The sequence below is a fragment of the Eumetopias jubatus genome, unplaced genomic scaffold (assembly GCF_037043125.1).
Source record: "Eumetopias jubatus isolate StellerSeaLion01/CBP00866 unplaced genomic scaffold, mEumJub1_p1.0 scaffold_2, whole genome shotgun sequence".
Taxonomy (NCBI): Eukaryota; Metazoa; Chordata; class Mammalia; order Carnivora; family Otariidae; genus Eumetopias; species Eumetopias jubatus.
In genome coordinates, this window is record NW_028274808.1 from 65,027,586 (window position 1) to 65,049,507 (window position 21,922).

The 21,922-nt window shown below is 39.7% G+C and overlaps 1 protein-coding gene across 3 annotated transcripts in view; it reads left to right on the forward strand.

Annotated features, from left to right (window-relative positions):
* MARCHF1 (membrane associated ring-CH-type finger 1) overlaps nt 1–21,922 on the forward strand; it is a 471,309-nt gene that overhangs the window by 439,351 nt on the left and 10,036 nt on the right. For 2 of the 3 annotated variants that reach the window (XM_088021014.1, XM_028104319.2), the window contains one exon: nt 16,395–16,542. In XM_088021014.1, coding sequence (XP_087877140.1) covers nt 16,395–16,542 — 148 coding nt within the window. Of the gene's footprint in view, nt 1–16,394; nt 16,543–17,469; nt 17,652–21,922 lie in introns of those variants that run through there. The other variant, XM_028104320.2, reaches the window with a different exon arrangement.

Consider the following 21,922-nt stretch of genomic DNA (forward strand, 5'->3'; position numbering starts at 1 on the left):
AACACTGCCGAGAGAAATTAAAGACCTACATAAATGGAGAGATCTAGTGTATTCACAGATTGGGAGCCTCAATATTGTGGTCAATTCTCCCCCACCCCAAATTGACTTATAGATTTAACACAATCCCAATGTTTTAAAAAACCCCAGCAGGCTTTTAAAAAATAAGCTGTCAAACTAAATATGAAATTCACATAGAAATGCAAAGGAACTAGAATAGCTAAATCAATTTTTAAGAAGGACAAATTTGAAGGAATAACACTACCTAATTTAAAGACATATTATAAAGCAACAGGAATTAAAGAATGTAGTAATATTCATCGAGACTGACAAATAAATCAATGGACCAGAATGGAGTCCAGAAACAGACCCACACACATATACTCAAATAATTGTTTTAACAAAGATGCAAAAGCGATTCAATAGGGAAAGGATGGTCTTTTTAATAAATGCAAAAAAATATTATCCACGTCTCCCTCTATATTTAAAGTTAACTCAAACTTTAACCTATAAATGTGAAACCTAAAACAATAACACTTCTAGAAGAAAACATAGGAGAAAGCCTTTGGGTTAGGCAAAGGTATTTAGATATGACACTAAAAAAAAAAACCTATAAATGAACAAATTGGTATCCTGGATTTTGTCAAAATTAAAAATATCTATTATTCAAAAGTCATTGTTAAGTTAATTAAAGGTCAAGCCACATACTGGGAAAAAATATTTCCGAATAATATAGCTGATAAGGGACTTGTGTTTCACTTATATAAAGAACTCTGAAATCTCAACAGTAAAATAATCAAACAACCCAACAAATTAAAATGGACAAGACATTTCAATAAACACTTCATCAAAAAAGTTACACAGATGGCAAATGAAAACATAAAAGATGTTCAATATCATTAGTCATTAGAGAAATGCAAATTAAAACCCACAGTGATACCACTATACACCTATTAGAATGGTTAAAATTAAACAGGCTGATCATACCAAAAGTTGGGAAGGCTACGGAGGAACCGGAACCCTCACTCATTGCTGGAAGAAGTATAAAATGGTATAGCCACTTTGGGAAGAAGCCTGGCAGTATTTTAAATAGTTAAATATATGCCTACGATATATAATCTAGCTATTTCACCCCTAGGTATTTATCTGATAGAAATAAAAATGTATGTTCTTACAAAGACTTGCACATTCAGTAGTCCCCAAACTGGATACAGCACGAATGTTCATCAAGTGAACAAATAAACAAATTATAGTACAGTCATACAACAGGAATACTATCAGCAATAAAAGGAATGACTACTGATAAAAGATACAATGCGTGAATCTCAAAACAATTAAGCTGAATGAAAAAGGCCAGACCAAAAAAGACCATATATTGTTATAATAAACTCTAGGAAATGCATGCCAATCTATGACAAAATGACAAAAATGCCTATCACTAGTTGCCTGGAGAAGGGGCAGGGGAAGAGTTGGGTGGGAGAAATTACAAAAGGATAAGAGGAAACTTTGAGGAATGATAGATATATTCATATTCTTCATATATTCATATCACCTGTGGTGATAGCCTCGCAGGTGTATGTCAAAAATTATCAGCTTTTACACTTTAAATATGTGCAGTATACATGTCCCTTATCTCTCAAAGTCACTTTTTAAAATTGTGTCAACAAAACACTGTTTGGGGCTTGGTGGCTCACAGTTGTTCAATTCTTGCTTCTTCCAACTAATTATAGGGTAGAAGCCTTCCCCTTACCACTCCACTAGATGTCCAAGGCTGACCACCCCCCTTCCTCTATGTGCAAATATTCTGGAACACTGTAAAGGGGAGTGTCTGCCCTGGCTCTGCAGATGGGAGAAAAGCATTGTGGCACCGAAGAGGACACTCCTTTTTGGTAGCCAATGGCTGAAGCAGTGGATGGAGGTAAAACCCTGTCCTCCTGGGCTCCACTGATGGGATGAATAATAGGCTAGAACATAAGTGCCAACAATCAGAGGTTTTTAAGCTAAGGCTGGATGGTCTTAGAGAGGCGACTCAGACCCTGCGTGGATTCCAACTTGTCAACAATGTCTCCCAAAGCGGTCCTCTGTTAGACGCGTTCTCTAAGTTCTCCCTGAAGAGTGAGACTTCTCTGCCTGCTAGAGCAGCTTGTAGATGACTCCTGTTCTCATCCAGGCTCCCAACATGGGTATGTTTTTCCTCCCTCCTTGATCCTTTGACCTCTTCTTAGCACAAAGGAAAACTTCCTTCATACTTTCCTGATTATCAATCACTCCCCTTATCTCTCCGCCTCCATTCTGTTGGGGCTTCAAAGAAATAAAGATATATATGAATTAAATTTCCATTTTAAAATGGTCTGAATGTTTACATACTCATATGTTGCATGTGCACATAAAGAAGAAAAGATTAAAGAGACACATTGAAGATGAGATTACTCATGATTTTATTTGATTTACTCTTCTGTGTTTTATCAGTTTTCTATAATGAACATGCAGTTAATAAAAGCAATGAGCTACTATAAAGCAGGAACTGGGAGAGACATGCAAGTGTTTATGTGAAAGGGAAGGGGGCTTCATATATAGAGAGAGAAATTAAAAATAAATGAAAAGATACAATCAAAGGGTCCAGCGTCACGGGGAATGACTAGTTTGGACGGCAGAGGGACATTTTGTCCTCTTCTTCAATAAGAGGAAAGGAAGTAAGAAGGGTGTGATGCAGTTATAAATACGGTTTTAGTCTAAAGACAGGAAGTTAAGGGAGTTTACCCTTGAGAGTATCAATGTTCTCCAAAGTAGAAGCTATATTTTATAAGACCCACTGTTAAGACATCAGTTCTTTCCCTCCCCTGGAGGGAAAAATGAGTAGCAGAAACTACTAGTCAGTCACCCTCTCTCCAGTTTGCCCTCCATATAGCTATAAGAACGGCCTTTAAAAACCCTGGTAAGCCTTAAACCCTAAACTCCTTCCTATCTTTCTCCTTGGAGATTGCTTAAACTTGGACCACACCTCAAGTCCATGGCCTGGGACAATCCACATCCTTTTTTTAAAATTAATGTATTTATCTTTTTTATTATGTTCAGTTAGCCAACATACAGTACATCATTAGTTCTTGATGTAGTGTTCAATGATTCATTAGTTGCGTCTAACACCCAGTGCTCATCCCAACACGTGCCCTCCTTAATGCCCACCCACATCTTGCACCTGCTTTCTGCAAGCACCTGTAACATCTTTTCTGTTTCTACATACTCTGTCCATAACAGGCTATCCCACCTCTGTTCATATAAATCAAAAATCAGTCACTTTGTGGATTTTGTCCCCAAATTCACTTACCTCACCATTTGGTGAGTCCAGCAGCAGGACAGCAATCTCATCATGAAGCCAGAGGCATCCACCTCCTCTCAGCTACCCCCCAACAAACTTAACCCCTCCTTCTCCCTGTTTCCTCAGAAGGACAGACAAACTCTGTCTTGTGTCTCATTCAAAGAGATCAGCCCACATTTGTGTCCCTGTGGTCTTGCTTTTCACTTCAATTAGGCATAATGAAATTTCTTTTGAACAAATTCCATGAAGGAAATCTGGGAAGAACATCTGCTATTTTTCCCCACACATTAATCCACGTCGATCTTGGGCTCCAGATTCCCTGGCTTTGGGTTGATACTCAAGGCTCTTCATCATCTGGTCCTGCCCACTCTCCCCACCTCACCGCTTGCCTTTTCACCTCTTGCCCATGCTCTGAGCCTTTGCAGTTTCCCCCAGACAAATCTCTATTTACAGACCGTGTAAATTTTCACATAACCCGAAGTTCACCTTCCCCTCTTTCCTTTTTGTCATGCTCAGCTCAAGATTGGAAGCATTTTATGATCTTTAATAGAAAGGGGATGTTTTAAAAAGGGGGGATGTTTAAATGGGAATATTAAACATTCCTGCTCCATTTTCAATGTGGATAACTGACCTTCACCTCTTGTTTTTTATAAGGACACGTTAGTAGAATACTATTAGATTGGCTTACTATTAGATTCCTATCCCTTTGCAGGGATTCAGTGGCATTAGAGAAATTGACAACTGAATCTGCTGTGGAAAAAGGTGTTTTATCAGAATTTTAATGACTGTGAACGAAGGACCTGGAGAGAGGAGCAAGACAAACCCATTTTTATTAGACTTCCAAAGAGACTGGAGGAAAAAAAGGCTATTAAATGAGAACTTTTGAATAAGAATTCCTCTTGTATTCACTTTTCACTCTTAAGCTCTGGGAAGAAAAATGGAATCTGTTCTAGAATGTGAACAAGTATTGCTTGTGTCTCAAGAAATTCCACACAGAGAGTAACCAGACATAATGGATCCTTGCTCAAAACAGATTTCTTGGCAAGGGCTCCAGGAGGTCCAGAACAAATTGTTTTCAGTGTCCTCTAAACTGACATAAAATGCTTGGCTACCCAAAAGCTTTCCTTGGTTGAAAGCAACTTCTTAAATGGAAGAACACAAGGTTTGGGGATAGCAGGATGGGCACAGCTGCCTTTCTGATACAGCAAAATATGGGAACACAGTGGAACATTCCCACGTAAACAGGAACGAGCGTTGTTCGTTGTCTCCCGCAACCAGCAGGCTGAGAATCAGCATTTGAGATTTAGAACCCATTCTAAGTGCTGCAAATGAGGAAACTGGCCAGTTGTGGTTGTTTTCCACACATGTCACGTTCCCCAACCCTAAGTTTCATTTCTAGTCTCTGGAGATTATATGTACCTCCCACCCTTCCCTGGTCCGGTGCTTCCTTATTTTGTAAGAAGTGGATATGTTACTATTAAATCAATGAAAGGGAGAGCAGTTTAAAGCAAGGGCTCTTAATCCAGAAAGTGTCTCAGACCTCTATGAGAATTCAATGAGAAGTATGAACCTCTCCCCAGGAAAAGTAAATGCAACATTTTACATACAATTTAGGGAGTTTATATACCCCTAGAAACTCCAAAGAACTCCACTATTTAATAAAAAGGCTTCAGTTTTAGGACAAAACTCTTAGCAAAGGCTCAGTCTCTAAAATGCCAAAACAAGTTTAAAGGTAATATAGTGAGCCGACTAATTATGCTTGATGTCAAAGTACTGATAAAACTGATTTTATTTGTGTTATCCTTGTGTTATTATATCTAAATATGAATCAATAGAGATTAAAGCTTCACTGTCTACCATTTAAGCTGGAGTAGAATAAAATATATTTATTTATCAGATTTATTTCAAATGTTTATGTGAGAGTAAAACACCACCACCAACAGTGAGAGCTAAACCCAGTCACATTATACCACAGTGTTCAGATGTGACACTACTATTAAAGCAGGTTGGAAATAGGATGAAGAATTTTTTTTTTCCTAAAAATAAGTACTGACAAGGAGTTGTCAGGAGAATTGACATTGGACAATAGAGACTCCATGGAGAAACCTCCCTTTTTCTTTGCTGCCACCCAAAGGAATATTTTAGAAAGGTAACTACATACATTCACACACACACACACACACACACACACACACACACACATGAGAAGACAGTTGGGAGAAGGATAGAAGCATTCATGAAATCGAAGTCCAATGGGCAATCATACAGGGCCCCATTCTAATACTCGAAGCTCCACAATTATGACGCTGATGTAAACTTCGTGAAAACAGGAATTTGGCTTATCTTTTTCCTCGCACCTAGAAAATATCTGAAACGTTGTGATGCTTCAGTAATTAGCTCCTGATTGAAAAAAGCCACTACTCAATAGAGCTCGGAAAACAAACAAACTACATACAACTTAGAGTATTACTCTGGGCAAATCAGTTCAGTTCTCTGGGCCTCAGTCTCTCCACGTAGAAAATGAGGGGTTAAAATTGGGTCTGCTTAAAAGGCTTGCAATATTCCCAGTCTCTATGATTCTGCTTCGTGCATGGGTACTTTCTCTTAGAATGCAAGACTATGATCATTTTAGGTACAAAGAAAGAGCACTGGTCTATGTATAATCACTGAGGAGGAAAGAAGGAAGACACAAAATAAATAAACATAAGGAACGTATATTTCTGGGGTGTGTTTATTTCTTCTAGGGAAGAACCTCATAGATGGCAGTGGCAATTCCAGGAGTCCTAGGCAAGGTCTTAAATCCGTAGACAAGGAGGAAGAGGCCATTTTATAGAATGTGGTCCAGTCATTCCCTTTGTTTTTGTTATGAAGCCACAGCCCATAATAAACTATCCCCACGGACCCAACACTGTAGATCTGCCTGCTCAGCATGCCTGGAGCAGTAATATACTGGCATCTCTTCCAGAGTGTATGATAGGATATTTTTCACCATGAACTTCACGAGGAAGCAGACAACCGAATATTGGTTGAAGATTTTAAAATAAATTTTGTTTAAGTGCATCTATTAAGTCTGTATGTAATTTGTGTTCTTACGTGACAATACTAATCAATCCAGATTTAGGTGAGTTTTTTGGGGGGGTAAGGGTGGCGGTACGGAAGTGGAAATATTTTCACTCTTGTGAAAAAATATTAGAAATTACAGATTCTCTCTAAAACGTTTCCCTAAATTTTTCTTTCCTCAGAAAAGTAATCTTCAAACTTCAGCATACAGAAAAATCAGTTGGAGTGATTATTAAGAATGCCGATTCCTAAGTACCCCCATATGGATCTGGGACAGAGCCTCAGAATTTGCCATTTTAACTGTTACCGTATCAACTCCAATGCCGATGTGCAAGAGTACCACATAGTATCTCTCCCCTCTAGACAGACTTACTTGTCCATTTCTTTCTTTTTGTCCTGCCCATGTCATCTTCATATGTGATATCATTCCACCATCTAGTGGATGATTTCACTCAGCAAATTTTTTTCTTACACTACAAACGTCTTGCTCAAAACTTGGAGGAAATCTCATTTCTCGTGAACTCCTTGAAAGCACACAATGGGAGATCAGGAAAAGGTTTATAAGAAAAAAAATGTTTAATATAACATCAAATTCCTGTATTTGTAGATGTACATTTACTATGTAATATACATATATTTTATAAAAAGAGAACATTGTAATCCTGATATGTTTGAATGTAATATATCTAATATGCTTTATTCAAATATTTTAGCAACTTTGGATTTACTGGCCACAATTTTTTAGACTATTTATACCTGTAATATTGTTATTCTCACATACAAGTTTTCTATAAATGCCTTCCAGCACATCAGTACAATAACTTGGGTCTTCCAGGTTGTTCCCTCCGAGCATCTTTTAGTACTCAGTGGCCCTTGAGACCCCTTGAGTCACCCTAAGAGCCTCAGCTCTTTCCAAGATTCTGAAAGCACGGGATGTCTGTTTTTTTACCTCATGGCTCCTATCTCTGAAAAACTTTGGTTATTGATGCTAGTACTCCAAGGATCACAAATTCAGTTGCCCACAGGCAGCAAGCAGTTAATATAAATGAGTCAGGTAAGTGGGGTGTATACCAAAGAGAGTGGTGGGAACGAAGGAGAACTGAGTTTGTTACATTTCAAGGAATTCAAAAACTAGAATGTTTTTGAGCCCACAATGGGCCCAAGAGCAGTATGGACCCCTGGCTTACTTGAGGGTTTACTAAATGTTAACTATGTATGGATGCTATCTTCTATAATTCTAACAAATAGGCTGTCTAAGAGATAGCATCATTATCCCAATTTTACCCACAAGGAAACTGGATCTTAGGGAGGTAGGTCACTTGCCCCACATCAGACAGGTGAGACTTCCTGCCCATGGCTCTGATCCAGGTTGGCCTAACCCCAGAGTCTGTGTTCTCAGTGACTTCATTCCAGAACCTCTCTGAGAATGTGGCTTCTTGCCTGTTTGACCTGACTGGCACTTTGTGCTCCTCACCTCCCACTCAGACCCCTTGCTCCTACCCCAACTCTGCTTCCTCCCTCTGGTTTTTTCCAACATTTTCTGTGTTCATTTGGCCTCTGATGCTACTAGTGTCTTTGCATTTGGACAGTTTCTCATCTGGTAATTTACATCTCTCTGCATAAGCATGTTTCTTAGTAACTTATTACTCACATTGTAAACTAATGTGACAATCATATTGATACAATTTATTTTTACTACTATTGCTTGAAATAAGTGCAGCTTCTCCTAGAGCTTTAAAATGGTATTTTGGGGATGCTTAGATTTTTGTGCTAAGTTGGATTTGCCCTGATAGAACACCTCTACTCTTCTACTCAACTGGGCTGTTTCCAAGTACTATTGTAAATACTGTAAAGTCATACCAACTCTTCTCAGTAAAGTACTATTGTATCGGTTGGCCTCAAAAAAATGTTTGTTTTTGAAAAGCAAATGTTAAGAGTCATCTTGTATAGAAACCCAAGTTAATTACCTTTTGAGGACAATAAGCTATTTCTTTCACCTATCCATTCTCAGGTAACTTTTGGGTTGTGCAATTCCAAAGATAGAATAGCAGCCCTGGGGCATGTTTCTGGATGTTTCCTCTCAGGCTGGCTCTCATGTCCTCCTTTACTCAGGAAAGACATAATTATAATCCATACACCCACATTAATGCTTTCCATGTATCTGGAATGTTTGAGTCCCTTCAGCCTTTTATGAAAACTGTCACCCAGAACAGTATTTCTTTGGGAAGTCTTAACATAACATTTTGAATTGAATTTCCAAACAAAAAGAATGAAAACTAACTGGGGCATGCATATATCGCAACCAGTGATATATATATTTTTTTAATCCTAACAGAAAAGAAGCTACCCTTGTGCAGCCTTTTGAATGATTCTACCAAGTTTATGCAGAGTAAATTATCCACTTATCCTTCTTTGTACAAATAGTTAACAAAAACAGACTGTATTTCCCTGCTACGAGATTCATTATTCAAGAAAAAAAAAAAACCTATTTGTGCTTGGAAAATAGATGGGGATAGGTGGCTTTGACTGCCTTAATTCTGTGTGAACAAATCCCAGCTCATCCGTTCTTCATCCTTCAGTTATGTTATCAACATGATGCGTTAATCTAGAAGGTAAAGACAGTTGAAGTGTAATTGGATATGGTGCTGCAAGTTCCAAGTTATGATAGTCACTAACATTTATTGAATTCTTGTTAAGTACATGACACTGCTCTGCACTTAAATGCATTAACTCACTTCAACTTGACTCTGTAAAGTAGGTACTGTTCTTATCATGATTTACAGGAAAGGAAATGGAAGGACAGAGCATCAAAATAACTCACCCAAGATCACACAGCACTTAGTGGTAGAGTCAGAATTTGAACCCAGAGCCCTCGTTTTTTTAACAAGTACCCCTTGAATCCCAGACACAGTAAACTTTGAAACTGTCTAGCTCATTCCTCAGTGCTGGATTCAGCCGAGCCTGGGTGTAGAGATTGGGAATTAGCTCCCCAGAGGATTCTGTTAGACGGCCAAGTCTGAAAACTACTTCTAATTTTAAAAGATTCCTAGAACTGAATAATTTTTACTTTTATTCCTTTCCATGTTCGGGCAATGTCCATTATTCAGTAACTCTAAATACTGAAGGAGACAAACTGAGTGGTAGCATGATATAGCCACTGATTTCAGATTCCCAGGTGTTCCTCCTCTTTGTGGGAAAAATGTATAAGCCATTTCTCAGAGAGACTGCCAGTTACTTGCAGTATTATCTTTACCTAACCTAGGTATCCATGACTGTTTCTCCCCCAACTCTAAATCAACATGTGCTCGGATGATCCCAACATGGTAATTGTTAATGCTGTATTTGCATTTCGATTGGAGTTTTGGACGGTTCATTCATCACTGTTTGTGTTTGCAGATTTTTTGGATATAGGTCCTAACCCCTCTTGCAGTACAAGACCATCTCCTCTTGTCCTGTTGTCAAGAGACATAGAGGAGCTACAGTCAACCAAAAGTAGAGAATTCGCCTTCAAATGGGACCATGCATGAAAGATGTGAAATCATTCATGTCAATGGACCCAAAGTGGAAGAGTGAACTATGGGGAGGGGGGAAGGATGATTTTAGGAGATTATAGTAGTCGCACAGGACATTTACGGATATAACATTTGAGGTTTGGGCTCTCAGTAAGAAAACTGGGAGATCCATGTACACGGTTATTTGTAATTCTGTTGAGGAACAAGTTTGAATCATGGACACCTTCTGACTTTTGTCAGATAGTGAGCCCCTTAACTAATCAGTGAGCTTAACCACCTGCCCACCCTCCACATTTCATTCTGGTTGTCTTGTTTACCATCTATCATCAGGTTTGTAGTAAATATCACTGAAAGAGGGGTGCCTGGGTGGCTCAGTCAGTTGGTCATCTGCCCCTGGCTCGGTCATGATCCCAGGGTGCTGGGATCGAGCCCTACATCAAGCTCCTTGCACAGCGGGGAGCCTGCTTCTCCCTCTGCCTGCCGCTCCCCCTGCTTGTGCTCTCTCTTTCTCTGATAAATAAATAAATAAATAAATAAATAAATAAATAAATAAAATCTTTAAAAATATATATCACTAAACCCCTGAAGAGGTCACAGTTTTTTTCCAGGGTTCTTCAATCCATTTTTAAGAGAGAAATGATTTACCAAGGCATATCTGTGAACTCGGGGATTCATTAAGGTCTCAAGAGTTATGCCTCATAAGTGTAAAGAGTCTGTTGTTTGGTTCTCTCCCACAGTATTTGAATTATAACTAAGAAAATTACATCTTAATATGTTTTCATGTACTGTAACACTAATTTGAAAATTAAAATTAAAAATGAAATAATTTAGTGATTAATGAGCTAACACCGAATTAATTTATTTCAAACAAATTCACTGATTTTGTGATTGTTCATTCAGCTTGAAATATTTATATCACAGCCAGGTAACCAAACTGGTTTGTTGATTTCCCTTTCCTGGACTACTAATTAGTTTATGACAGGGAGTGGCAAGTGCTATTTCTAGGGTAGACTCCATTGAGGTCACCATACAACTCTGTCAAGTGTCATGAGGCAGGTGCGTCTCAAGATCTACCTTGCATCAGAATCATCTGAGGGTTAGTTAAAACACAGATTGTAGGGCCCCACCTCCAGAGTTTCTGATTCAGTAAGTCTGGTGTGGGGCCCAAAATATTGCATTTCCAACGTTAAAAGCTCAACTCCGGCATATTAAAAATTTTAAGAGTTTATTCGAGCGAAACTCAGTTTGAATCAGGCAGTACAAAACCAGAAATGGTTGGGAGCTTTTTATCCACAGGATCCAGCGGAGAGACTTATATAGAGAAAGTGCAGAAGCAAAGAAAGGTAATCATTCAATTGGCTGTAGCTCATAGTCTAGTTGGCTGCTTGTGACTGGTTATCCTGAGGTTTCCATTGCTGAGCCTTCAGGCATGTATAGGCTTGGATTTGGGTTAGCTTAGGTAGGCTGCCATGGTATTAGAGCCGCCTCCGCCCAGTGGCCTCCTTGTTTCATTAATTTAACACCAACAAGCCCCAAGTTGATGCTTTTGGGGAACACTTTTTAAGAACCACTGCCCCAGGAGACAGATTCGTAAATACAGAGAACAGACTGCTGGTTGTGGGGACAGGTGCTGGGGATCAGGGGTGTGGGATGTACAGGCTTTCAGTTATGGAATGACTAAGTCACTGGGATCAAAGGGAATATAGCCAATGGCATCATAATAGTGTTGTAGGGTGACAGATGGTAGCTACACTTGTGGTGAGCAGAGGGTAATGTACAGACTTGTGAATCACTCACTATGTTGTACACCTCAAACTAATGTAACGTGTGTCAACTATTCTTCAATTAAAAAAAAAAACCACTGCCCCCACACCAGTGGGCCCTCTAGAAACTTCACCAATATTGTAAACCTCAGAACTTTTGTAGGGTTTACTTACTATCCTCAGGCACAATACATCTTACTAAAGCATGCAGATAATGTAATAAATTTTAGATGTGCTGTCCCGGATATTATTTTCACGCACACGCAGTAAAATTCTACCATATGATAAGTAGGTTCAGAATATTTTAAGTGTTATGACAGGGAGAGACAATTAGGTGTGGTTTTGCATTTATGCTGGTTGCTGAAATGACTAGGAAGAGCTGCACAGCTGGCTGGCTGGGAGCTCCTGAGTCTGGCTCTAGGCAGGGAGAATAGTCTTGGTTACTCCTACGGTATGGTCCTCGCGCCACCTGGTGGTAGTTATTTGCTCCATCATTCAATAGATTTGCTGATCGTTCTGGGTTCTACGGCTGTTAAGAAAGTTAGAAAATGTAGTTGGAACTATGTCAAGGAAGAAAAGGAAGTGGAATTAGTAAAGCAATCCCCAGCCCGTGTATTTTGATATTGTGCAAATGAATTGCCTTTATTCTTCACTGATAGGAAGATTTAAAAAAGCATTCTTGTTGGACGGTATTTCTTAATTTGTATTTTAGGGCATAATACAAATACAAATAATTGAAACTAGAAAATCTGCACAGTTAGATTTAGCTAGCACGAATGGAAAATTTCACAGAAACAATCTTTGCATCAATTTATACTCCAATTTGGAAGTCCTCAGAAAAAATCTAGTTGTATATTTCTAAGTGAATAACAGAGTTCTGCTCAATTCTTTCTGTTGTTGAGGGGTTTCGATAAGGCACCAAAGGGCAAGAACAATAAAACAGGTACCAAAGAACCAGAGATTGCAAAGCCTACAGCAAGGTCCAAGACCATCCATGTAGGAGGTGCTAAGATTTTGTGAAACTGGTTTGGCCCCCATTAGCTTATCCCCCATTTTGAAAGCGTAAAAGAGGACTTGCAGACGGATGCGGGCAGCATAAATGTTCGTGGAAAGTGGGGTGGTGTGCTGTGGTGCATGGCTGTCCCTTGTCCCTCAGGGCAGGGAAAGGGAGCTGCCACTTCTCAGTTCCACCAGCTTCCTTGATTCCACTTGGAGACACATGTGTCCTCTTTTTTTTTTTAAGATTTTATGTATTTATTTGACACACAGAGAGAGAGCACAAGTAGGCAGAGCGGCAGGCAGAGGGAGAAGGAGAAGCAGGCTTTCCGCGGAGCAGGGAGCCCGATGCGGGGTGCAATCCCATGACCCTGGGATCATGACCTGAGCCGAAGGTAGACGCTTAAGGACTGAGCCACCCAGGCGCCCCAACATGTGTTCTCTTAAAACTGAGGGACTTAGGGACGGATATTTGACTGGAGCCTGAATAATCCGAAGAAGAAAGGCAATGCCCGCTGCCCTGTTGTGGCAAGGCGAAAGTGAGGCCGCGCCGTTGCCAGAGAGCTGTGTGTCATCAGAGACCGAGCAAGGGCTGATATTTTCTGTGTGCCCGTGGGCAAGGCCAACACAGAGTCCTCTCCTAAGTGGAGTGTGAGAATTTGCATCTGGAACAGGGCGCAGGTGAGGCTGACACTGCTGCTGAGCGGGGGCCACCCTGACACCTGACCCGGGGAAGCTCTTGTTTCTCCCATCTCCCTTCGGAGAGATCCCAACGGTAAACATCGCACTCGGGCTTGCGTGGACCTTAGCACACATTGCTTCGTAAAACTGGACAGGGGAGCACAAAGGTTGTGTGCATCTGGACAGATTATCACTTTCCTGTCACAAAAGCTTTGGTGAAGGGGTATTTAAATTTCAGCATTCCAAATATTAAATCAGAGCCCCTTCATGGCAGCTTTGTTAAAATATGATTTCTATCCTTGCCTTCTCGATCAATTCCTCAGCACGAAGTCTTGCAAAACATACTCCAACTTTGGATATAAGCGTGAAAACACAAGGAGATGGATGAACATTTTACAAAATACACGGATTGCTGTTGGCACTCTGTGCTGAATATTGGGTGCAGTAATGTAATCATTAGGGAGAGGGCACTGTTGCATTGCATTTACCTGTGTTCTGTCTCTTGAATTCCCAAATAGTCCCGGTAAGAATTTATAAGGGAAAGAAAGAGAGTCTGATGGTCCCTTTACACTTCACTTCCCCCTTAAAATGCGACTGAGTTCAGGAAATGACAACTTAGAAGATTCTATTGTCTGGAAGCAGAAGGAGTCTTTACAAATGGCTTGGTCCATCCCTGTCAGCCCCACCGATATTTCTTTCTTTGAGGCTCATTACATTTGAAAAATGTGTTTCAGACACTCCGTCAAAATGCTCCTTAGATTTAAGAAGACACAATTCTTAAGGTTCTTTTTCTGCAAATGATGGTTGATTTGGTCTGGATATTCTGTTTACTGAAGGTATTTTCATTCACTCGGAACATTTAGGAAATTTGAACTTGTAAAGCCGCTTTCCTGCACCATCCTGCATTTTTTATTTGGTCACATTGGCCATAAAGGTAATTCACAAGTTATTAAATCACAACATGCTATTGCCAAGTGATAATATTCTATTTGATAATTATACAGGCTATTCAGATGAACATGACAACGAATCAATGACAAAATGGAATTTTAAAAACCAATCTTTCACAGATATGGGGTGAACTTTTGATAAAAGCCAAAAGATACACATACTAAAATCTTCGGTTCAAGGTTGATTAATTAAAAATAGATCCTAGATTGAAGCACCTGGTTTTCTCAGAGCCACATTACCATGGTTTCTTCATTATTTATTTGGAATAATATATAAAATATAGTTTAAGGAAAAAGAAAGTACAAGATGACGTGTGAAATTTTTAATAGGCTCTAACAGCTCCTTACAAGGAAAACTGTGTTGATGACTAGCCAGTAGGAGGGGAATGGATGGTGTTTGGAAATGAAAGCTTTATTTCTCTAAAGTGTTTACCAAACTTTCTGGAGCATCCTGATCGGACATTAAGTATTGGGCCTTCTTACAAATGAAATGATAGGATCTTAATCGTCAGACTGGAAGGGAAGTTAGGAAGTATCCATTTAATTCTTTTATCAGGAATTGTATTTGACAGCAAGTAGCAGAGTCCTGAGAAACAATGGCTCCATCAGACAGGGCTTTATTTTCCTCGCATGTAAGTGGGCATCCAGAGATGAACCATTGCTTGTTGGACTGAGGTCTCTCCAATTCTCAAGGCTTTTCCTTGAGGTTGCAAGATGGCTGTTGGGACTCCTACCGTTAATTATGAATTCCAGGTAACAAAGAGGAGAAAATGAAGGGAAGGAAGAAGGGGCAGCTCCTGTGCCAGGAAGACAAAAACTCGATACCCCAGTCGATAGCCATCTCAGCTCATTGGCGGAAACCAGCCATTGCCCACCTCTGCTGGGAAAGACTGGAAAGCAGCTTTTAGCTGGGCACGATGTCAGCCCTCACAGAATGAGTCTGTTGGTAAAGCAAAAAGGGAAGAATGTATCCTCCTCCCAAACCTGTCACAGCCTCTGCCACAATCGGCATCTTATGGAGATGAGGCAACTGGCCCAGAGAAGTTAAACAATTTCACCCATGTCTCTAAGCAGGTGGCCGAGCCCGGACTTATGGAGCACAAATGTATGCCCTCACCTTCAACTGAATTGTACATGGAATTATATGTGGGGATGGATGGGAAAGGAATGGGGTCCTCTGAAGTTCTAAAGATTTTGCTTTAGCGAGAGCATAATAAGAATGGAAAATATCATGGTTTCTTGAAAGTTTGGCACATCAGTTCACCTTCAATAAGATCACAGTGATTTGATTTTCCTTTAGAAATAGTGCAAAGAAAACTAAACACACAATTCCTAACACAGAAATGAAGTGATACCGTAGCTGGCAAGGCATCCAAATTTTGAGAGTCTGTTTCTCCAAAATAAATAAACACATATTCCCTCATATAAAACTTAACTCACTACTGTAAAAATTGCGGCCCTCTTCTTCTCCCAGGAGGGAGCAGCCCTCTACTTTCTGAGGAGTGTGACCAAAGGAGAGTGATTTTTGAGAGTAATGGTAGCAGCAAATCAAGACTGTGCTTGAAGGGATATTTTTCTTCCATTGCCCAGATGCTAAAATGTGTTCTCTAGGACAAGGGCTGTGAGCAGATGGTGACTTTCTCTCATCAGATATTCAGCCATTCAAACACTTGTTAATGTACATTCAAGAATGCAACACTGTATCCGGTTAAGTATTCATCCAAGAAGAGATTACTTATTACTACTTATAATCTAATACCACAAAGAAGTGATATGCAGAAACCTGAAAGGAAATGTTTTCTAAAATTTCTAAAAATTGTACAACAGTAAAACTACCCCAAGGAAACTACAGGCTAGCAAAACAGGAATTATTTGATTTAATTTGTTTGGAGAATAGGAAAATATTTGTTTTCATTTTAATACATATTTAAGTTATATATAACTCCAGGGGTTATGATTCCGTATCTTTCCCAACACAAAGACTTATTTGAACGTTGTGTCATGTGAAATTGTGGATATTTTGTTTTTCCTCCATTCATTGTCTATGTCTGGGATATAAATGGGGAGCAAATCTCCCTAGCTAGAAACTCAGCATTGTGTGATTCATTTATGATTGCAGTGGGAGAAACTACAGATGACCACAAGTGAAAGGAGGAAAATATTCTGCTCTGTCACATTCCACGTAATTGCCATTACCTGTGTGGTTTGGTCTTTGTATGTATTAATAGATCGGACTGCGGAGGAAATCAAGCAAGGCAACGATAATGGTAAGAACACGTCTCTCTCTCTCTTTTTTTTCTCCTCTTGGATTCTCTGACCACACCAGAGGTGGGTGGGGAAACTATTTCCCTATTAGGTCTTCATGTGTGATATATCAGCAAAAACCAGTACTGGCAATTAAGTCTTCTCCAATTATGTTATAAATACTCGGATCGAATATCTAGGGCTCCCTGGCTGAGATGTGAGATTGATTGTCCATTAAACCTTAGTAGGGACAAATATAGAGATGTCACACATCACTTCAGGCTTTTCAGGAGCTGAGTAAGGATCCTGTTCTGCCTGATGTGAAAAGACAAAGAGTTGTGAAAGTGGAAGGTTTTTTCATTTTATTTAATTCACCGCAATTGTTGCTTCTTATAAAACATGAGTAAGATGATATGTGTTGTAGCTTATTAATTAGTACCATGTAATTTGATTGAGTAGTTTAACACTATGGTTTGAAATTTTAGCCATAATAAGTTTAATTGTGAAGGATGACGTCAAGTCTGCAAAGAAAGTCATTTAAAAATCATTAAAGCAGAGTCTTACATCTGAAATACATAATTTATCTAAAGCAGAGGGAAAAATGGGTGGTTTATCTTCACTTCTGAAGGTACCCAGCTCCATTTCTCATCAGGCTCTATCTGTCTGCCTGTGGTCTAAATCAAAGTTGGTAAAAAAGTGAGAAAATAACTCCTACCCCCCCAAAAATCCCACAATATTAGGTCACTGGTTAATTTAAAAAGAGAAACTGTTCAGATGCTAACACTATAAGTTTGTAGTGTTCTAAAAGATGTCTATGTGTCTCCCTCAAAAAAAAGAAACCGAAAAAAGAAAAAGACGACAGGAAATAAGGGAGGGAAAGTGAGGGAAAGAATGAAGAAGGAAAAGAATATTAGTAGGGAAAGTTTTTTTCTGCATGTCTTTGGATTCAGTAACAGCAGAAGGGACGGATGTTCCATTCTCACACTTGCCCGCATGGTGGCAGCAGTGAGTACCGGCAAACCCTCTCCTGGACGCTGGAGAAGCCGCGTGGGATGAAGGGACTGTGAGGACCCGTCCCGTCGGATGCGCGGGGATGTGGTTTATGTATTCAGTGTGTGTGTGTGTGTGTGTGTGTGTGTGTGTGTGTGTGTGTGTGTGTGTGTGTGTGTGTGTGTGTGTGTGTGTGTGTGTGTCGGGGTGGGTGACAGAATTACAGTTCTCGCTCTCCTCTTCTGAATGAAAGTAAAAGCTAGAAAAACACGTGTGGCGAGGTTTGGTTGTTTTTCAGTTCAATATTACATTGACACCTACAATTTACAATTAATACCAAACTGGACTGTTTACAACTACATTCTGCATTAGTCCTGAGATACTGGATTAAAAATGTCTATTACATTCCTATTAAATAAGTTCCCTGAGGATAGGACCCCCCTTTTTTTAACCCACGTCCCCCAGAGTTACAGGTACTGGCCCAAGCTAAGTAACAGAAAGTGTGCCATAAACACAGCAGCCATGTAGGTATAGAGAAACAAAGATACGCCCCACCACCAGCCCCACCTCAGCACACCCAGCGTAGGATCTTAGGACTCAAGTGTTTTCCTAGTGATCAAGGGCGGATCTGACAGCCAGAGACTTCATAGCTTTAGATGTCTGACTGAGAGTTCAGTGTTTGAGAATCCTAAATTGGCCCCAGTGTAGCCTTGCCTTCTCCCAGCGGTCACGCTGATGTGGTCTGGCCGTACCAGCCTGCAGGGCTCCTTCTGGTCTTCTCTAGCCACATGCCAGGGAAGAAAGATTAAAGGCACCTGTCCTAGACATAACAAGAAGCAATCTTGTGTCCTTCATATGTAGACAGTTCAGAATCTCTTTCTTACATTCAGTTACTCAATCCCACTTCTGAGACATGTGAGTGAATAGGGATCATTTATCCTACAATGAACATGACTATCTCAACTTCAGGCACCGGAGTCTCCAGAATCCCAGAAACCCATGGCCCCAAGCTTCCTTCCATTTATCTCGCTCTGCCTGCTCATTCTCTAGTACCCTGGATACCCACGTCTTCAATTGTCATTTCCATGCTGATAGCCAAGCCACAGATTTATCTTCACCTCATACTGCACTCCAAATCATGCATCTGCTTCCTGAACTTCTCCATTTAAAGGTCTTCCAAGCACCCCAAACTTAGTGTGTCCAAACTCATAATCTACTACCACTGACCACCCTAATGCCTGTGGGAGAGGCATTATTAACATCGGTTACCAAACCCATTTGGGTTTTCATTCCTCATCTCCCTCTCCCCCACTTCTGTCTTCAGTCAATCACCAGATCCTATTATTCTACCTCATTGGCCTCTGGAATCTTCCCATGTCTCTCCTTTCCCACTGCTCTCATCTGTGTGCAAACTATCCTATCTTTTACTTGAAAACTGCAACAGCTTCTTTACTGGACTTTCTCCACTCCTGCCCACCTTTAACCCATGCTCAGTAATGTAATCACCGCCAAACACTGGGGCAGATGGCCCAGTCAACGTTGCAGAAGGAATGATGAAGCGTGAATGCCTCACACCCACACTTTCCTACCTTTTATCTTTCTTTTAGAATTTTTCTTCAAAATGTTTTTGTTTTTTCATTTCTCAGTTCTGGGTGGATGCAGGATTTCAGACCAGAGTCTCCCAATGAATTGTCCCTCAGTCCCCTCAGTCAGATTTCCCAAAAGAAAAGCTTGAATGATAATCAAAGGTTGGCTTTCTATATATATAAAGGTCAGCTTTCTACCACACACTTTTAAAAATTATTTTCAGTTTCTTAAAAGCAAGTGAAAATGAGATAACTTTTATCTTTGGTGTTCAGAGCTTTTGAATTAGGAGGAGTATTTCTCAGAAAGCAGTGCCCATGACTATCCCTACAGAGCCACTGGCCGGTGGGACAGCTCCTAACTCGGGTAATTTCTGGTGGAAGCTATAGTGACTTCCGCAAAGGGAATCTTCTGTACTTATGTCCAAATTGTATTTAAAGCCTGACTTCCCAAAGCACACATTTATGGGTAGTGTGGGCATCTGTATCAGTTGGGATTATGTTCATCTCCCTTTGGCACTGGGACCGTGAGCGCTGAGCCTGAATTTACTTTTTAAAATTTGAAAAAACTGCTTAATTTAAAAGTCCAAATATTTTAAATCACCTTGAAAACCTTCAAAAACATTTGAAGAGGAACAAATTGTCCTTCTTTAGCCCAAACTGAGGTTGAATACAAAACAGCAGAATTCTTTGAACTGTAATAACAATGCTGGAGAGGAAAAAAAAAATTCTTCCTATGTTTTTAATGGTTGTTCCTTTAGACTAAATAAGCCTGCTGCCCCAGACAGCGCTCTCACTTTTCTCTCCCCTGTAATGACAAAAAAATCAAAAATCAAAAATCAGAGTCTTGGTACTTGAAATTTTAACACCCTCGATCACCCATCACTAACTCTAATTTGGGGGAGCAATGCTCTTCATGCCTTATGTTTACATACGCTAGAAAAATGCTCCAGTATACTATTCGTGTGTTAAAAACAAAACACAAAAATACAGACCAAGAAAACACAACAATGTATACTATTCTGGAGACTGTAGGTGCAGACTGGTTTTTACTGGGAGTATAGCTGACATATAATATGCTTCGGGTGTACGACAGAGTGATTAGACAGTTCTATACATTACAAAATGCTCACCACAGTTAAGGACAGTTGCCATCTGTCACCATATAATGCTATTATTACCTTATTACTGACTGTAATTCCTACCCTGTACTTTTCATCCCCATGACTTACTTAGACCTGAGAGTTCATACCTCCCCTCACTTACTTCAACTTTCTCCCAACTTGTCCCTCTGGCAATCACAGTTTGTTTTCTGTATTTACGAGTCTATTTCTGTTTTTTTTTTTATTTGTTTTGTTTTGTTTTGTAGATTCCACATATAAATGAAATCATATGGCAGGTACAGATTTTAATGTTGCCCCAGGACTATTTAATGTATACATGACAAGGGACTAGCATAACAAATTGCTTTTTTCATATGCCTGACTCACTTGTGAGCCTCGAAGTATCCCCAGGGGAAGGGCAATGCTTCATTATTCAGCGAGCATTTAGTAATGGTAGAGGTTCAAAAACATTGCTAGTTCTGGCTGACCCCAGCAGAGAACTATGGCTGGTGCCATAATCCTTCGCTGTTAACATCTGCTGTGAGTAGGTGTTAAAAATCACTTCCCAGCAATCCATATAATGTTTTCCTCTTGAGCACTGTTGTTTAAGCTTTCCTTTTTATATGTAATTATGTGTGCTGTTACTGTTAAGCTAAATATGATAAACACTGACTTGAGCTCCTTGTCAGGCCAGGGTCTAGTTCTGCCTTGGTCACGGACTAGTTACCTTGAATAAAATAACCACTCTGATGCTCAAATTCCTCATTGGTAAAATGAAGTTGGGACTGAATACCCTTCAAAGGTTCTTTCTGATTCATTTTTTCAAAGACCCCATACACTTGACCTTGTATTAAATAAACTGAAACACTGTGTTTATACAAATACTACACATATATATTTGTATAATTTATATATATTTATGCATTTTTGTTATATATATTCATATTTATAAATATTTATGTATTTGTCTCTACTCACGGTGAATATTACCATTAAACAAGTTAAGGAACATGTTACAAATATGTGAAACAGTTTTTTTTTTAATAATTTATGCAACCAGAGAGAAGCAACCAGGACAAAAGGAGAAAACCACCTCCCTAGCCCCACCGCTCACACACACCCTTACACAAACACATTTTATAACTCTGCATAACCTAAGCACCCAGCCAAAAATATCCCAACTTACGAATGAGATGCTTTTTCTAAATATATATTGTCCCTGCAGCTGTTAAATGAGACAGGTTCTCTTCTGCCGTTTAAAAGTCTTTTTAGACACACTCCAGGTGTCTCCAGTTACATCATGTGCTACATAAGATAAGCAGAATACTCTTGAGAATTCCAATTTAAAAGCTGGAAGAGATTTTAGAGATCACTATTTTGAAAATGAGGAAGGAAGTAATTTGCCTCATCTGCAGCCTTATTATAAACACTCACCTGGAAGGTTGTTGGTTTACCCAATTTGACTTAAAGAGAAAACAAAGAAGCAAGATGTTACAGGTGACCTTGCGTGTGTGTTCCTCCAGTGGAGTAAGCTGGGAAATATATTTTCTGAGAAACAATATAGCTAGAAAGTAAATGAGTCTGAGTCTGAAAGTGAATACATCCTAGTTTACAAACCATTGTCCTTGTAGTCTGAAAGTGCCGCATCAATGTTCCCTAACAAATAATACACATAGTTGCCACTTAAACACTTCAGGACCTTTTAGTTGATTTTCGGTGAGATTTCT